Here is a 14,954-nt window from a genome sequence, read left to right as displayed (position 1 = left end):
TGAATTCTAAGGTCAGTTTGGAAGCAGGAACCCTGACCGTCAAGTGACATCTGGAGGCAGTAAGGTTCGAGGAGGAGGCGTGCCTTCCCACACAAGCTGATTCCCATAACGGAGGCAATAAGAACCTGCGGGTGTATGTTTACTGCAAAACACGTCACCCGCCCAAGGGGGGTTCCGACAACTTCGACATTTCACACTACCGCTCATCGTTTGAACATCATTGACCACAGCTCATCAAGCTCATCACTGCAAATACGTTATTTCCATCAAACCCCGACTACCATTAGAACCCTGCTCTATCGGTGGAGTGACCGACGCCGACGATACCGCGGAGTCGCCCATCTCGTCAGACCGCATTCGCAAACGTCTTTCGTCGGAGCAATGAATGCCAACCAGAATCCTACCACTGTGAATGAGGCCCAAGCTCCCACACCAGTCGTGGCCGACCAGCAGACTGAACAAGACCAAATGCCTTCCGAGCCCGTCCAGCAGACTGCCACACCACCCGCCGAGGCGGGCACTGACGACCCTGCCCTCAAAGCGCTGGCTAACGAGCTTAAAAGAGTCAAGGAGAAGCTCAAGGCCGAGATTGACGCCCTGATAGCCCAGAATTCAGACATCCAGGCGAGGCTCCAGCAATGCGAGGAGCAGCTTGAGAAGCAGAGGGCAGAGTTGTACGAGCTAACTGCGGAACCAGACCAAGCAGCTTTGGAGCCCGACCTAGCAGCTTTGGAGCCCGACCTAGACCCTCCTGGTGTGCCAGAGGGCTACCCGTGGAGTGGAAATCCGTGGAATGGAACTTGGGAGGAGGCGAAGACGACCGCTTCAGTGCATTCGACCACTAGGCACCACTGGCTCGTGGCTATGGACTTATTCATTCTGGAAGAAGCAACCAAATATCGGAACGCCCCCAGGGGAACCAGGAATGATACATGGAATGAAATCAGGAAGAGGTGGGGAAAATGGAATTTTGGATTTGAGCTCAGCCGACATGGGTTTGTTTTCCGCTACAACTATCTGATCAAGCGTAAGGATGGGAACGTATAATATGCACCTGGAAGGGAGAGGAAGAAACCATCGGCGCAGAATTCAGGGCAATCGCCCTCGACAGACTGAATCAGCAGAGCACCTTTCATATGACGGCCTCGTATGGCTTGACCTCCCTTGGGACAATTGACCAGTTATATTACAACCTCCTAGGAGGAAAACTTCAATAGGAGCTCTAGAGAGCCTCGTACAGAATACCCTCCTGTGCGAGGACCTTCTATTGAATAGAGTCCCAATACATGTATAAACTTCAATAAGATGAGGTCCAATGAGATGATCTCTCATGTGATGATTTCCCAGAGGATGATCTCCTATAGTATGAATTGTTACGCCGTACAATCCTAAAGCATGATTCTGTCCTTCATAGACTCTGGTAGTATGACATTACATAGCACAATGCCGTATTTAATAGGTATGTAACCCCCCATAGTATGGACTCTATGTAAATCCTGCTAGGGCATGACTTACTGCGGCATAACTACCTAATGGATCGCATCATGGCGGATGAACTCATGGGGAACGGCCTCGGACAGACCAGCCTCCTCAAGCAAGCCTTTGATCAATAGGTCCAAGTCCTATCAAAAGAAATTTCTCACTGTATGATAGATCGGGGATGCGGTAGCCACAGGAAATCCCTTTGAAAGAAGCCTTCGACACGTTCTGGACGTGGCTTTGTGAGTGTAGTAATTTCCATGATCATTTCGCAACTGTGCAGTGGAAAATGCAGTATTCTGATCGGTAATCATGCGCGGAATTTATATAGCTGACCTTGTGACAGGTTCTTGTCGGGGGCGGAGGCGATGCTTATCACTGTGACTGGTTGACCTGTCGAACTACACTAGAGGGTTGCTTACTATAAATTTTATTAATCTTTTGGTTATTAATTGGGTTCAAAGTCATTCTTGGGGTACTCCTCGTAGGCTCCGAGATTGCTGAGTGCGGTGCTAGTCTCCTAGTCAACGCCCGCGGGCCGTCGCCAGAACCGATTCTGGCTAGCCTCGTCCGTGCGGCTGTTACCAGACTTTGGCTAGTGTTGATGACTATGTTTCTTTTGCTGATGAGAATTATGCGTTTCTATGGTGAGTATTCGAGCGTTGACTACTGCATCAAGGGGCCGAGTACCTAGGTACGCCTTCAGAGATGCCACATGGCAGCACGGGTTTAGACCGAAGCTACGAAACCTGCATGCGGTGGTCTGCGTGAGGTGGCTTGAAGCATACGATGGTGAATTCCCAAGGCTGTTGCTGTGACGAGCATGGAGTTCACTTCGTGGCTGGTGAATGAACTTACCATGCTCCAGGACAATAACCTGATGCTTGGCCGTAATTCAAACTATTTGACCCAAGTCGCACACCAACGACTGGCTTTTCTCAACCTCATCATACTTCCACCAAATATGAGCCCCAATAGGGATGCCCCGATGTGGTGTACATCTGCGGAGGCGGCATGCTTACCGGTGCTGAGCCGTCAATACAATGGTGGGGATTTCGTCGTAGATGAGCGAGGTAGAGTGCCGGTTGTCAGCAGATCATCTCGAGGTAAGAAGCTTACAGAAATGCATATCCAGGGACATTATTTAGCTGACAAGCTCTTCGCAAAGATTCTAGAAGAGCAATCTTCAATTTCGAGGGGAACAGTGACTCAGGGCGATCCCCTGCCGATATCGAGACTTCCACACAACGCAAGACTGTTTCCTTCGCCCCACGGGTGACCACCATTTCTGAGAAAGTCACTGAGATGAGAATTACGAACCCAGCTTGTGGTCTTTTCAAGTTTGGACGGGCTTTGACTGCCGTGTTCAACACTTGCATGCCTAATAGTCCGAATCGTGCGGCAGAGGATTGTCAACGCCCTGCCGAGAGCGCTAGCGACCACATGAGAAATGTGACGGACATCGGCCGACCTGGTCAAGAGAACGGTAGGGCTTCGAGAACCGAACGAACCTATCCTGTACGATCGGCTATGCGCGGTTCGCGTCCTCGGCGGCCGACGGATTCCTCCAGATGCGTACGGTTCGCCGAGCCCACTTCGGTATCGCAGAGCAGCCCTCATCCTGTACGATCTGCTCTGCGTGGCTCGCGACCACGGAGGGTGGGGGACTCGTCTAGACATGTTCGCTTCGAGTTGGAGGTATCAACCTGGCTACTTGAGGACGCCGGAGCCTAGAGGGAGTTTTGGTGCGCCAGTCAAACCCTGAACAGTGCAACAATTACCTAATACATGATCTAGGTTCATGGGTTGAACGGAGAGAGAACTCGCCGCCGTACACATCTCCTGGACTGTGCTGTTCAGGGCGCGGAGGGAAACCCCACAGTGTGGCTATCAAATCGATGGCAAAATGTGATCAACGAGTTCACAAACTGGTAACATTTGAAAGCGGCACCATGACGACGTTTCCGGAGTCAAGCCATAGCTAGGTAGCCAAGCGCCTGGACCACAACAGAACGCAGAAGATAGTGACAATCGTGGACAAGCAGCAGTAGTCACATCTCCTCTCCTGACAAGAGTGGCGTTGGCCGATTTTGGTGCGCAAACTGTAGATGCAATAGCTTTTGGAAGGAGAATGAAATTTTACTGCACATGCGCCTGCTGTGCCCTCTGCTAGGTAGCATTGTGTTATGTCTCATGGTTCAACACGTTGACACCGTATGAAAGCGCCATGTATGTCCTCGGACGTATGCGGAACAGAAGCGAAACCAGTTACTTTTAATTCTACTAGTTTTAGCCCTTATGAGTAGATTATCATTTAAGATTTTCGTATTTACATATTTCTACAGTTTTTATGAAGACGTCTTGCTATACTACCATTTTGCGCCGGGCGGCAAGCTTTGCTCTCAGCGGATCAAATATTCGGAACGAAGATCAAGCGATCCGCAGAAACTCAAGGCCGGGAGGGAGGGCAAGTGATATGATTAGTGTTTGGATCAATGTCGGCCTTGCTGATTCATGCTTCAGAAGATGTACTAATGAATGTCAGTTCTGTTTTACTCAGTGAAATCGTGGTCTCTCAGATGGGTTTACTGACCGGGAAGAACAAATAAGGGACTTCCTTTTCGTACTGGGTCCAAGCGGCGCCATACTTCCTGCGGCACCTCTCGATGTCCCTAGTAGCCCTATGCACGATCATGATCATGAAGAAGACGAAGTAGAACCATGGAAATGGGCTCCTAGAGGTGTATGATATTAGCAACTGATACTTCTGCTTAGGCATACGAATGAATGAATGGTCTTACTTGAACCCAGTGATCAAACCCCAAGACATGGAGAAAAACATGTCAGGAACGTAGTTCGGCTTTCGCACGATAGCGAACCAGCCATCCACCAGGATGCGGTCACCAGCATCTGTCTCGATGGTCCTGGGGTTCTCGATGACAATCCAGGGGACTTGGGGAAATGTTTGGCGCTTGATAAGTTGGCCCCTTTCCTGTTGGCGGAATGAGTTCTTCTGGCCATTCGATGAGTCCCACATCCAGTACATAAAGAGGTACACGACGACAAGCGCGGCGAGTGCATAGCGGTTCCAGCGATATTCGGATGGGTTGGTATTTGCAAAGTAGAGAGCACAGTGGCAGTAGGTAAAGGGGACGCCGGCCAAGTTCCAGAAGGTGAGCATGAAACCAAGTTTCTCCCAGTACATGTCCCTGCAGTCACAGTGCGCTGTCAGTGGACTGAAGATTCCAGAGATCTCAAGGTAAAGAACCCACCATGATGTGATAATCAGCTGCTCTCCTTTGGCACATGCATTGGCGTAGAGGAAATGTGCCATGAGTAGGAATAGGACTTCGGGCGAAACATAGCCGTAGTCCTCGTACTGGCGAGTAGCGACTGAGGCGGTGACCAGGAATAGAATGAACCAAGGGATCCTGACTTCGTAGAACATTTTGAAGTCCAGGATCCCAATGCGAGGATTCAGCTCGATGCCCATGAAGAAGTCGTACAGAGGGTACCCCGTAGGACGGTGTGTCCGGCCCCTCAGAATGGCTTGGACGTAGACGACCAAGCTGTTGAGGTAGCCGGAGATAATAGCCACAGTCATGATCGACCCGAACTCATCGATGAGTGTGTACAAAGGGAAAAGACCGGTCAGGTGCAGGGCAGCGGCAATAGCGATGGTTGCATACCAGCTAGAATAGGCGGAACAGTAGTACGGCAGCTTCCTTCCGCCCTCGTGTCGCAATGGTCGGCCCTGGGTCATGACTCCCGGCATATAGCAGTACCTTGAAACTTGTCAGTGTCTGCCAGATGAAGGGAAGGCTTGGTTGAACATACATGACACCCTCGGCCACAAAAAAAGTCCAAAAGATAGCCCAAGCCTTGGCTGTCGGGTAGGCCCCCTCATACACGAGTTGAGCCAGGTGATGGCCAAACTCTCCCCAGGTTTGACCTGCAGCTGGCAAGGGCAATCGACCTTCATAGTAAGTCGCTCCGATCCACATGTACCACATTACCAGTGGGAAGCTGATCATGAGAGCTGTGACTCCGAGAGAGCCACCAAATTCGAATTCGTCGGATTCGCCATCGTTGTATTTTGGTTCTTGCTTCTCGACTGCCGCATCTGTCGACTTCTCGGTCGGCGCGTTCCGGGTCCTGCTTCTTGTCGCACTCATCTTCACCAGCCTTTCTGAAGGACTATGATCTCGCAGAACCTCGAAGAATTCAGTTGTATTTGATTGAGGAGAAATACAATGCCACCACGTGTCTTCGAGTCTGGTACTGATAATGGGTGTTTAGAGACCAGCATGACGGGCGGGAGGTCCTCATAATTTATCAGTGTTCGGACTGCACTCAACGAGTTCATGCCAGGACTTCAGACTGGCAAGCCAGCAGGGGCAACCCCTTTCCCTCGCGACCCGTGTTGAAATCCAAGATTCATTTCCGGAAGCAAGATGGTAGTAGTAGGAACGACAACAATGCGGCATATGAGATCCTGCGGAGAGGGAAATTCATAGCGAGCTTAGCGCGACTCATACCCCGGCACCTGGGCATGTATTGGGTCTGGCCAGCTGCGGGACGAGAAGTTGAAAGCGAGCCAATCGCCATCAATCTGAAAGAACCCGCCTTTCCTCTTTCGTCCGGCTCCCCAGGTGCGGCGGCTCCTCTTCTTCTCCCAACTCTTTCTAGCCGGCTGCTCCGTCCTCCAGCTCCGCTGTGGCAAGTCAAAGCGATTGGCCAAACTCTCCCTACCACATCAAACCACAACCTCGCCGACGCTCGCCGTCACTACCCAATTTGCAAGGCTGTCCGGGAATAGCCTTGCATCATGCCCGTGACTAAGAAGCAACGGACAAAATGCTTTACTGGTTGCTGGACTTGTCGGTCCCGTCGAGTCAAGTGTGACGAGTAAGTGTGCCAAGGATCCGTGGGCCCCATCTCCGAACTCGTGACACCATCGCCAGTCGCTGGGTGCAGTGGAGGACCCTTGAGAAATACACGGTGTTCTAACTTCAACGCCTCTCAGGGAGACACCAAAATGCTTGCGTTGCCGTCAAATGGGTCTTGAATGTGAGGGCTATGGCATCAGGCTAACCTGGGTGCCATATAATCCCCACACAGACGACGATCACGGCTCCGTCGACGATCTGCCGCGGGATGGAAGGGCTTCCAGACGCTCATTGCCGTCTTTTGGCGCTGCGCCAGTAATCGTCCGCATGACCTCTCCGGATATTGACGAATCATTGACACGAATCGATGCGTGGTATCCTGGGGAGTCTTCTGTGCTAAACACGGGAGCATTCTCAGTCTTTCCAGTAACCTCTTCAGGACAAGGCCTCTCGCAACCCGATGAACCTCATTTTCCGGAATCTGACCGAGCCCGCCTGAATTTTCTCGAATATAGCACAACACCGATAAACACCCCTGGCCAGCTTTCTGCTGCCACTCTGGCCCACACACCAGGCGAGGCCACTGATGCTGGTGAAGCAACGAGCTATCCTCCCCGGCGTTTATGGGAGGGCTCGGTCACAGCACAGCCCACCCCAGACGCAGCCAGGGTGCAAGATTGTGGCACTCTTACCGATACCGAGTTCTCACTTCGACCAGTATCACATAATCCCTCAGACTACCATATTCGTGAGGAAGTGGATCAGACGTCTCAAAACGCTGCCCAGGATGTGTCTCATCAGCGTCTTGTTCGCGGCCCATCGCGCCACCTGGATGCAATGCCCATGCCATCAAAGCAAAAGCGTCTGATACACCACTGGGTTACCTTCACCAGTAGGAAGATTGTCCTTCTCGACGAGCCGCACAACCCCTGCCGCACTATGATGCTGCCCATGGCACTGAAAGGCCTTGTTTCCATGGCAGATGATTCCAACGCCGATGTGGCCATCTTCCACGCTATTTGCTCAGCCGCTGCTTATAACCTGTTCGAACTTAGTGGGAGGACCACAGAGCAGGATCATGTCTTGGCTTTACACCATGACGGCGAAGCCATTCGCCACCTGCGGCATAACCTGGCCCGGGCCGACGAGCACCAAGGCCAGTCTTGCGCAATGGCAATCATGGCCTGTATTGCTGTCGAGGCCGTGTCCGGTACGACCCAACGGTGGAGGACTCATGTCTCCGGCGGTCTAGCCTATCTTTCCAAATTACAAGCCCGGGGCGTTGATGAGATGGCCGTATCTGCGTTCAGGCAGCACATGGTGAAGATGGCTATACTCTGCGACTTTCCTGTTACTGACGATCTGAAATCGTTTCTGAGAGATGATGGCGGATCTGCGATTGACCTCGAATTTACCTTCCCATACTATGGTGTCTCGAGATCCACGTTGCAAGCCCACGACCGTATCAACACGCTGATCGCCGCTTCTTCAAACAAGACTCCTCCCCTGGAAGGGGAAGTGGACGCTTTCGAGCTGCAGTTGTATCTCCAATTCCCAGGTCTCCCGGCCCAGGTGTTCAGCTCAGAAGCAAAGCGGGAGCATGCTGCCGTCGTCCACCACACATCCGCGGCGTTCTATTATGCTGGGCTGATCTTTTTCCAGAGGAGCATTCGTTGTTCGCCAGTTGCTGCGGTGCAAGAGCTTGTGGAGCTCGGCGTGCAAGAGCTGGAAAATATTGAGGTTGCTGGGAAGGGCAAGCTGGGCTGCATGATGCTGTGGCCTGCCCTAGTTCTAGGGGCTGAGTGCAACACTGTCGGCTCGCAGCGGCGGATGAGGGCCTGGTTCCGAAGCCAGCGGAAGCTTGGTTTCAGGAACCTTGTTGTCTTGGAGGATCTGATTACTTCACTCTGGAGCGATCGAGCTGATCCCTATGCCCGAGTTGAAGAGGCGGATTGGCGTGATATGATTACCCAACCACGATTTGACGTGTTCCGGCTTTAATCCCTAGGGTATCGTGGTGGATAGAATCGTTCGTGGCCTCGCCCTGGAGCCCAGATACACAGGGCAAACCAAGCCACGCCCACATCATTGCTGAAAGACCCCAGGCCATTGGCCCCGTGGTCGACTTCAAGAAGATATCTCAGGCCATGATGAGCTCAAAGGAGGTCAGAACCGAACTTGGCGCCAAGCTTCGGGATTTCTACGCCCGCAGTATCACGTCAATGGACTAGGGGAACCACGATGAGGTTTTCGAGATTTTTTGTTAGGGCCGCAACAACTACGATGCCTTTCGCGAGCGCAAGGGACCGAAGCCGAAATGTGATTCCATTGAGAACAATTCCATCCACCTACTCAAAAAAGCACTTGAGACATCGACGGAATGGGGGCGGAGTCTCTGAACCGTATGGTTTCTCCTCGACGCTGCACATGGACCAACGGCTGCACAGGACCCCGCCTCATGACAAGAGTCTCTATCTCAAAGCCAGCATACTGCTCAGGTGGCTTCCGCTGTCATGTGTGCCATATTGTCTCTAGAATCCCCACGTATAATCGACAGCCATCGCTTCTATTGTCACTGCCGCCGCGCTGCCGCCTATTCCAACCTCGGCGACTTGATGACGGAGTCAGACACGATGATCCCGGAGTCCGAGCACGCGGCCATCCTTGTCAACACCGCGTCGGAGTGGGACGACGCAGGGTTCTGCTACAGGCGCACAGCACAGGATACGTTCCACGCAGCCTACCTAGGTATCTTGCCGGCACCGTCGTCACGGATGCCCCATCAGGAGCTTGTTGTCACGATCAACGCCCTCCGTCGCCGTATGTGCCAGAAGTTGTGTTACAAGCAGAGTATGGTTGAAATATCATTTCACTTTTGATGACAACTAGAACGCTCCTATTGAAGCAAGTGCCTAGGTAATCTATACTAAGGGTGCGTGAAGCTGGTAAGCGGGTACAAACACAGCCCTGGAGGAAGGAAGATGCGTAGGTATTCCACAAAGCATGTATTCTACTAGGGCCTCCTTCTGATCATGTTGGTGTCTTAGTCATGCGATGTTCTGTCCTTCTTCGTGGCTTGACTTTTGTAAAGAGCAGCGAAAGCTGACTCCTCGGGCCCCTTTTCCAGGAGCTTCTGCGGAGGCCCAAACTCCTGGAGTTCGCCCGCATCAAGAACAGCTACCATATCGAAGTCTTCCAGAGCCGTCTCGAGCTTATGGACTATAGCAATCACCGTACGACTCACAAAACGCTCGTGTAGGACACGTTGGACAAGCTCGTCGGTATGCGAGTCCATACTTGCGACCAAATTAGTATCTCAAAAGTGGTGCAGGCAGATAGATGAAGGTAATTTACCTGCTAGTGGCTTCATCAAGAACGACGATGGGCGAGGGACGCAGGATAGCCCGCGCAATGCAGAAGAGCTGCTTCTGACCATGCGAAAGGTGCAGCTCCTGGATGGGCACTTCAAGCCCACCCTTTTCGGCTACAATGGGCCACAGTTCAACGGCCCTCAGAGCATCTTCAATGGCAGAATCCTCGAGCTGCTTAGAAGGGTCCGCATTTAATCGAACGCTGCTTCCATTGATCAGGAATGCATCTTGCGGCACGCCCACCAGCCGGGCGCGAACTTGTTCACGGGGAAGAGTGCTGATGTCGAGATCGTCCACAATTATGCGACCAGCGTGGAGGTCTATCATGCGGAAAAGACAAGAGATCATGGAGCTCTTGCCACTGTAGATGGATACAGGTTAGTTCCAAGAATTAGAAGCACACCAAGGATTTGGAACGGCATTACCTTCCGGTCCGTCCGCAGATACCGATTTTCTGCCCCGCCCCGATTGATATGGAGATATTCTTCAGCACATGTTCCGAAGCTCTATGAGATGATCAATTAGCGAGCCAGTAGTATAGGGATCAATGGTTGGCGAACCTGTATCCGGCTGAGACATTCTCAAACACGATGGCTCCTTTGGATGGCCACGTAGGCGGTGGTTGTTCTTTTTCCTGCGGTTCGTGTTCCGAAGCCGTATGGGCCGTGAAAGATCTGATCCTAGAAATTGCGCCGATCTGGGTTTCCAAATTTGTCCAAAAAGTCATCAACAGCTTTAGGTGCTGGCTAAAAAGAATAATATTGACGAGAGCCACACCGACCAACCCTGTCGGTAGCACGTCTTTGAGCTGGGTAACAATGACCATGACCAGAACGGCGATGGCAGCGACAAACATGTCCAGGACAAACGTCAGCCAACGTTGGACGGCATAGAGAAGATAAAAGGCTCTCTGCGATCGGTCCAACAGTTCGTGATGTCGTTTCTCGAGGGCACTGCGCCAGCCAAATGCTCGCAGCGTCACCAGGCCAGTGACAGATTCGGTGAAGAGTGCGTATAGTGGACTCTTTGCTTCGAGGTCCAGAAATCGAAGCTGACGAGACGTCCGCAGATAGACGTGCTGAACCGCCCAAAGCGCCACAAAGAGGAAAGGGAATGCAATGGCCGTATAATACGAGCCAGCAGCGATCAGGATCACTTCGGCGATGCACAACACAAACGTGGCAAAGGTGTTGAGTGCTGATAGGGGCAGGTCCATGTCGATGAGTTGGAGATCTTGGCTGAAGCGATTAATGGTGACGCCGGCATCGGTGGCGGCAAAGAAGGACATCGGAGCGTTGAGTACCGTTTTGAGCAGGCTCCGGTGAAAATTGTTTCCCGACAGCGGGACCATGGTGACAATCATCTGCCAAGTGCTCAGGATAAGGAAGAGGATTGAGAGCCCACCCAGCATCGCATAGATGCCCAAGTAGTAACCAAGGCGTGTGAATGGATTTTCCGCGTTGGCAGCCGCCCACCAGTTGAGCCAGATGGTGGGGAATGACTGGCAAAAGATGTAGGCGCAGATGCAGAAGACAAAGACCAATGTTGGGGTTATGCCAATGGCGCGGATATAATACTTGTACACTGCTACGTCTCCGGTGCGACGACTGGCCCCGTCTTCTGGGTCATCGACAAGAGCTATTTCAGAGCTCAGTAATGCATCAGCCGAGGGCTCAGCAGCAGCAGAAGCAGCGGGGCCTGGCTCGTGTTTTACGTCCGCTGAGGACGTGAGCGAGCGAGAAACGTAGCCGCCAGAGTCGGTCAGCTTATCAAAACTCCCCTGCTCGCAGCCCATGCCGGTGCCGTCAAGGCTAATGATATGGTCCGCGTAGGGAAGTCGGTTGGCTGTCCCAGTCAGGTCAGTCAGCTCCCTAGAAAGACTTCAAGATATTAAAGATCTGCACATACCGCGAGAAGAGGCCATGATAACAGTTGCCTTGGAATGTCGCAGAATGCCATGAACTCCAAGGAGGTTGTGGAATACGGCATTCTCGGTGTGCGAATCTAATCCGCTGAACACGTCATCTAGGATGATCACATCTTTTCGTGCGTACACAGCTCTTGCTAGATTGATCCGTTGACTCTGTCCTCCGCTGAGAACAATGCCCTTGCTTCCTATCGTGGTGAGGTCTCCCCTGGGGAGTTGCATGAGATCCTCCCGCAGAGCACAAGCATCCAGCACTTGCTGGTACCAGAGCTCGTCTACAGATGAGAAGGCGATGATGCTATCTCGCACTGTACCATTCATGAGCCATGGACTTTGGTCGCAGAACGCTATATTGGAGTTCCAGATCTGGACAGACCCGGCCAGGATGGTCACCTCTCCAAGGAATGCTTTCAGCAGAGTCGATTTGCCACTACCGACTGGCCCCACGACTAAAGTGAGCTTTCCCAGAGGGACCTTGACATTTATTTCGCTCAGTGTTGGCTTCGTGGTAATGTCATACCCAAACGAGCCACCCTCTACAACGACAACGCTGTCGTTGAGGGTAGCTTCTGGCAATAAATCTTGCACGAGTTTAGGTTCCTCCGTGGACGAGGAAGACTTTTCGTCGTGGCCGCTGCTCGAAGATCTAGAAACCGTAGGGCTGACGGTTTTATTGTTGTCATGCCGGATGACTCTTCCATCGACGCGAATGTCAGCACCAAGGAAAGATTGAATGCGCACAAAGCTGCCGACAGATCCCATCAACGAAGAAAGCGATGTGACAAATGAAGTCAAAGGCTCCTGAAGAAGTGCAAAAAGCGATAGTGATGTGAAGATGCGATTTGTGTCAAGATTAGCATCGCCTCCGCGAGACCTGGCGATAAGGCTATACGCAGTGAGAGTCAAGATAGGGGCGAAGGTAGGGGCAAAATAGGCTGCACAAAAATTCTACGGTTAGAAAGACACTTGTAGGGCCAATGGGAAAGCACTCACCCAAGCCCATGTTCCAGATCAACAACCTGCGGAATTTGCCGGAAATTCGCAGTTCCGCCTCTCGCATAGCTTGTATATGAGCGCCAAGCACCTCGGTCAGACCACACATTTTGACACCCTTCATAGCCCCGAGCATCTGTGATGTCACGGCTATTCTCTTCTCAATTGCATCAAGCCACATAGCTTGCCGTGCCATCACGAAGCTGACGGCAATAACAGATCCGATGATAGAGACTGGATGGATTGACAAATGAGTAATCTGGTTTTCAGTTGATTTCAAGCTCGAATAAATCGAATAACTTACAAATTGCGGCAGCAACTGGGATCAGGCATGCAACTCCAAGCTGGCGCTCCAGCAAGAAAATGGCGATGGCGATCTCGACCAAGTTGGCCCAGACGTCATGAGCGGTGCGCCATCCTGTGTCAATCCTTTCGATATCGGCACTCATCAAGGTCAGGGCAGCGGTAGGATCCGCGGTTGTGATGCTGATATCCGTCGCCTTGTCGTACAGCATTGAGATGAGTTGACCACGGGCCATGGTGATGGCGCGAAACGTCAGGTGCTGGTACTGACCGGTCGACACCTGGGACATTTGGAGTCAGCGACATGCAGCCACGGTCTGCATGCAGGGTGTCACCTACCGCTATTCCGACATATACGAGAAACCATGCGCCTATGAGGCCATATCCCCGGCTCATATCGTCAGACACGACATCTGTCTGGACCCATTCCAGTGTCGCTGAGATGAGCAGTGGCTGGCAGAAGGTGAACGCCGCGAAGAGCAATCGCGGGGCAATAATGGACAGAATAGGCCACTTCAGTGTACTCAGAACAGCCAAGAGTAAGGCGTAGCTCCCCTCTCGGGATGCTGTGCGACATCAGTAGTTAATCCTTCACGTGACGTGCATATATATGCAATGGCGTAGGTGGTATGACATACACTGATTCCATCTCGTCTGCAGTGAATGCTGCAGGAACGAAGACCTGAAATGTTTTTCGAGAGGGAACAGGGTCTCAATCTCCAATTTCTTGGCATAGCCAGCACGAAATAGAGGGAGCTCCCACCAAAACGCCCACTGTGAAAAGATGCCGCTCGTGGCTTCTGAAGGTAACTCGCGGTACTGAGGACGTAGAAGATCACGCTTCTCAATTGCCTCGACAGGAAGCATGACGAGTTTTACCACCGTCGCCACAAGGGCAGCAATGGCAGCAGGCCGATTGTAGTCTTGCAGCCATAGTGTCCGTGTTCGAGTAGCGTCAAAGAGGACAGAGAAGAGAAGGAAAACATTGATCAGTGTCGATGGTCGACACGAGTAAACATGCTCAGCGTAGGAAAGGCCCAATAGGCTAAGAGATGCGGCAAATGATACTGCGGCAGCTGGTATGGAGGCTCTGGTAGTGACTGCTGAAGTCTGGGTGCACAAGACGAGAAATCCGATTTGGGAAACAATCAGGAGAAAGCACAGGCTCTGAGGGGTGTTAGAGCGCGGGGGACAGGAGGTATTCGGACAGTGGACGTACGATTTTGTAATACAGCCATTGGCTCTTCTCGACTTTGGCCGTATTCTTGCGCAGGAGGTAGAGAGCTCGACAGGGGGCTGCGAGAAGGAATAAGGCGTTGATGGGCACAACGAGTATGGACTCCTCGAACAACAGCGTCAAGTCGAAACCACCCCTACAGTCACCGGCATGGGGTCCGAAGGAGTCGTCGCATACCGATGAGGCCATGGTGGTCATTGCTGTATTCACAAACTCGACCTGGTCTGCCTTCCCGCAGATAACTTCGGCTGTATACGGATTAATAATGAGATCACCTAACGGAAGAGCTGGATGAGAGCTGAAAATGTCAGGCGCTTCTGCCTACCTACTTAGGTAACAATCCCAATGGGGTCGGCAGATCGACAGTCGGGAATCTGCACCCTTTCGGTCAAAAACAAGGCACGCTCCCACAATAATTTGAGATATGACCGATTAGTCCACGAATTGGGAACGGCCCCGGACCGGTTCCAATGATGGATGTGTGGAGACTGGGCGCTTACTTGGCCACGTCTTGCAGCGGGACGACGGCACGGGACGGAGCGAATAGAACGATCTCGACTGTGAGGTGTCAGGGGCGAGTTTCGAATCAAAAACTCCTCCCCGGCTCACCCGCTCCACGGTTGGGTGATGTATAAGTATTCATCCAAACTTTATTTGCAGCGGTGGGTCAATTGATGAGGAGAAGGATTTGCACAAACCCCATCCTACTGCATGTTCACGTAAATACTACTGCATGTAACACACTACTAGATCTC

General features: G+C 52.1%; 4 protein-coding genes across 4 annotated transcripts; 2 read left to right on the top strand and 2 right to left on the bottom strand.

The window, feature by feature from the left end:
- Positions 1-468: 468 nt before the first annotated feature.
- KVR01_008920 (uncharacterized protein) lies at positions 469-1,047 on the top strand (the record flags this gene model as incomplete). Its single annotated transcript, XM_044781437.1, has 1 exon — positions 469-1,047. One exon carries the CDS (start codon positions 469-471, stop codon positions 1,045-1,047), a length of 579 nt encoding a protein of 192 aa, XP_044641422.1.
- A 2,951-nt stretch (positions 1,048-3,998) lies between these two features.
- Positions 3,999-5,654, bottom strand: KVR01_009488 (uncharacterized protein; the record flags this gene model as incomplete). The annotated part of the gene is made up of 5 exons (XM_044783343.1): positions 3,999-4,010; positions 4,073-4,214; positions 4,281-4,688; positions 4,752-5,264; positions 5,317-5,654. 5 exons carry the CDS (start codon positions 5,652-5,654, stop codon positions 3,999-4,001), a joined length of 1,413 nt encoding a protein of 470 aa, XP_044641990.1.
- A 653-nt stretch (positions 5,655-6,307) lies between these two features.
- On the top strand, positions 6,308-8,599 carry KVR01_008977 (uncharacterized protein; the record flags this gene model as incomplete). The annotated part of the gene is made up of 3 exons (XM_044784744.1): positions 6,308-6,387; positions 6,506-8,325; positions 8,394-8,599. The coding sequence occupies 3 exons, from the start codon at positions 6,308-6,310 to the stop codon at positions 8,597-8,599; spliced, it is 2,106 nt and encodes a 701-aa protein (XP_044641479.1).
- A 620-nt stretch (positions 8,600-9,219) lies between these two features.
- On the bottom strand, positions 9,220-14,897 carry KVR01_009473 (uncharacterized protein). Its single transcript, XM_044792074.1, has 11 exons — positions 14,529-14,897; positions 14,182-14,447; positions 13,601-14,129; positions 13,302-13,528; positions 12,964-13,243; positions 12,660-12,893; positions 11,648-12,601; positions 10,300-11,584; positions 10,165-10,245; positions 9,723-10,100; positions 9,220-9,664 (listed from the first exon to the last, which is right to left on the bottom strand). The coding sequence occupies exons 2-11, from the start codon at positions 14,395-14,397 to the stop codon at positions 9,412-9,414; spliced, it is 4,437 nt and encodes a 1,478-aa protein (XP_044641975.1). The 5' UTR covers positions 14,398-14,447; positions 14,529-14,897; the 3' UTR covers positions 9,220-9,411.
- Positions 14,898-14,954: the final 57 nt, after the last annotated feature.

This window comes from Diaporthe batatas (assembly GCF_019321695.1).
Source record: "Diaporthe batatas strain CRI 302-4 chromosome Unknown Contig00011, whole genome shotgun sequence".
NCBI lineage: Eukaryota > Fungi > Ascomycota > Sordariomycetes > Diaporthales > Diaporthaceae > Diaporthe > Diaporthe batatas.
The sequence above is the reverse complement of the archived record's forward strand: the minus strand, read 5'-3'. Positions and strand labels throughout refer to the sequence as shown.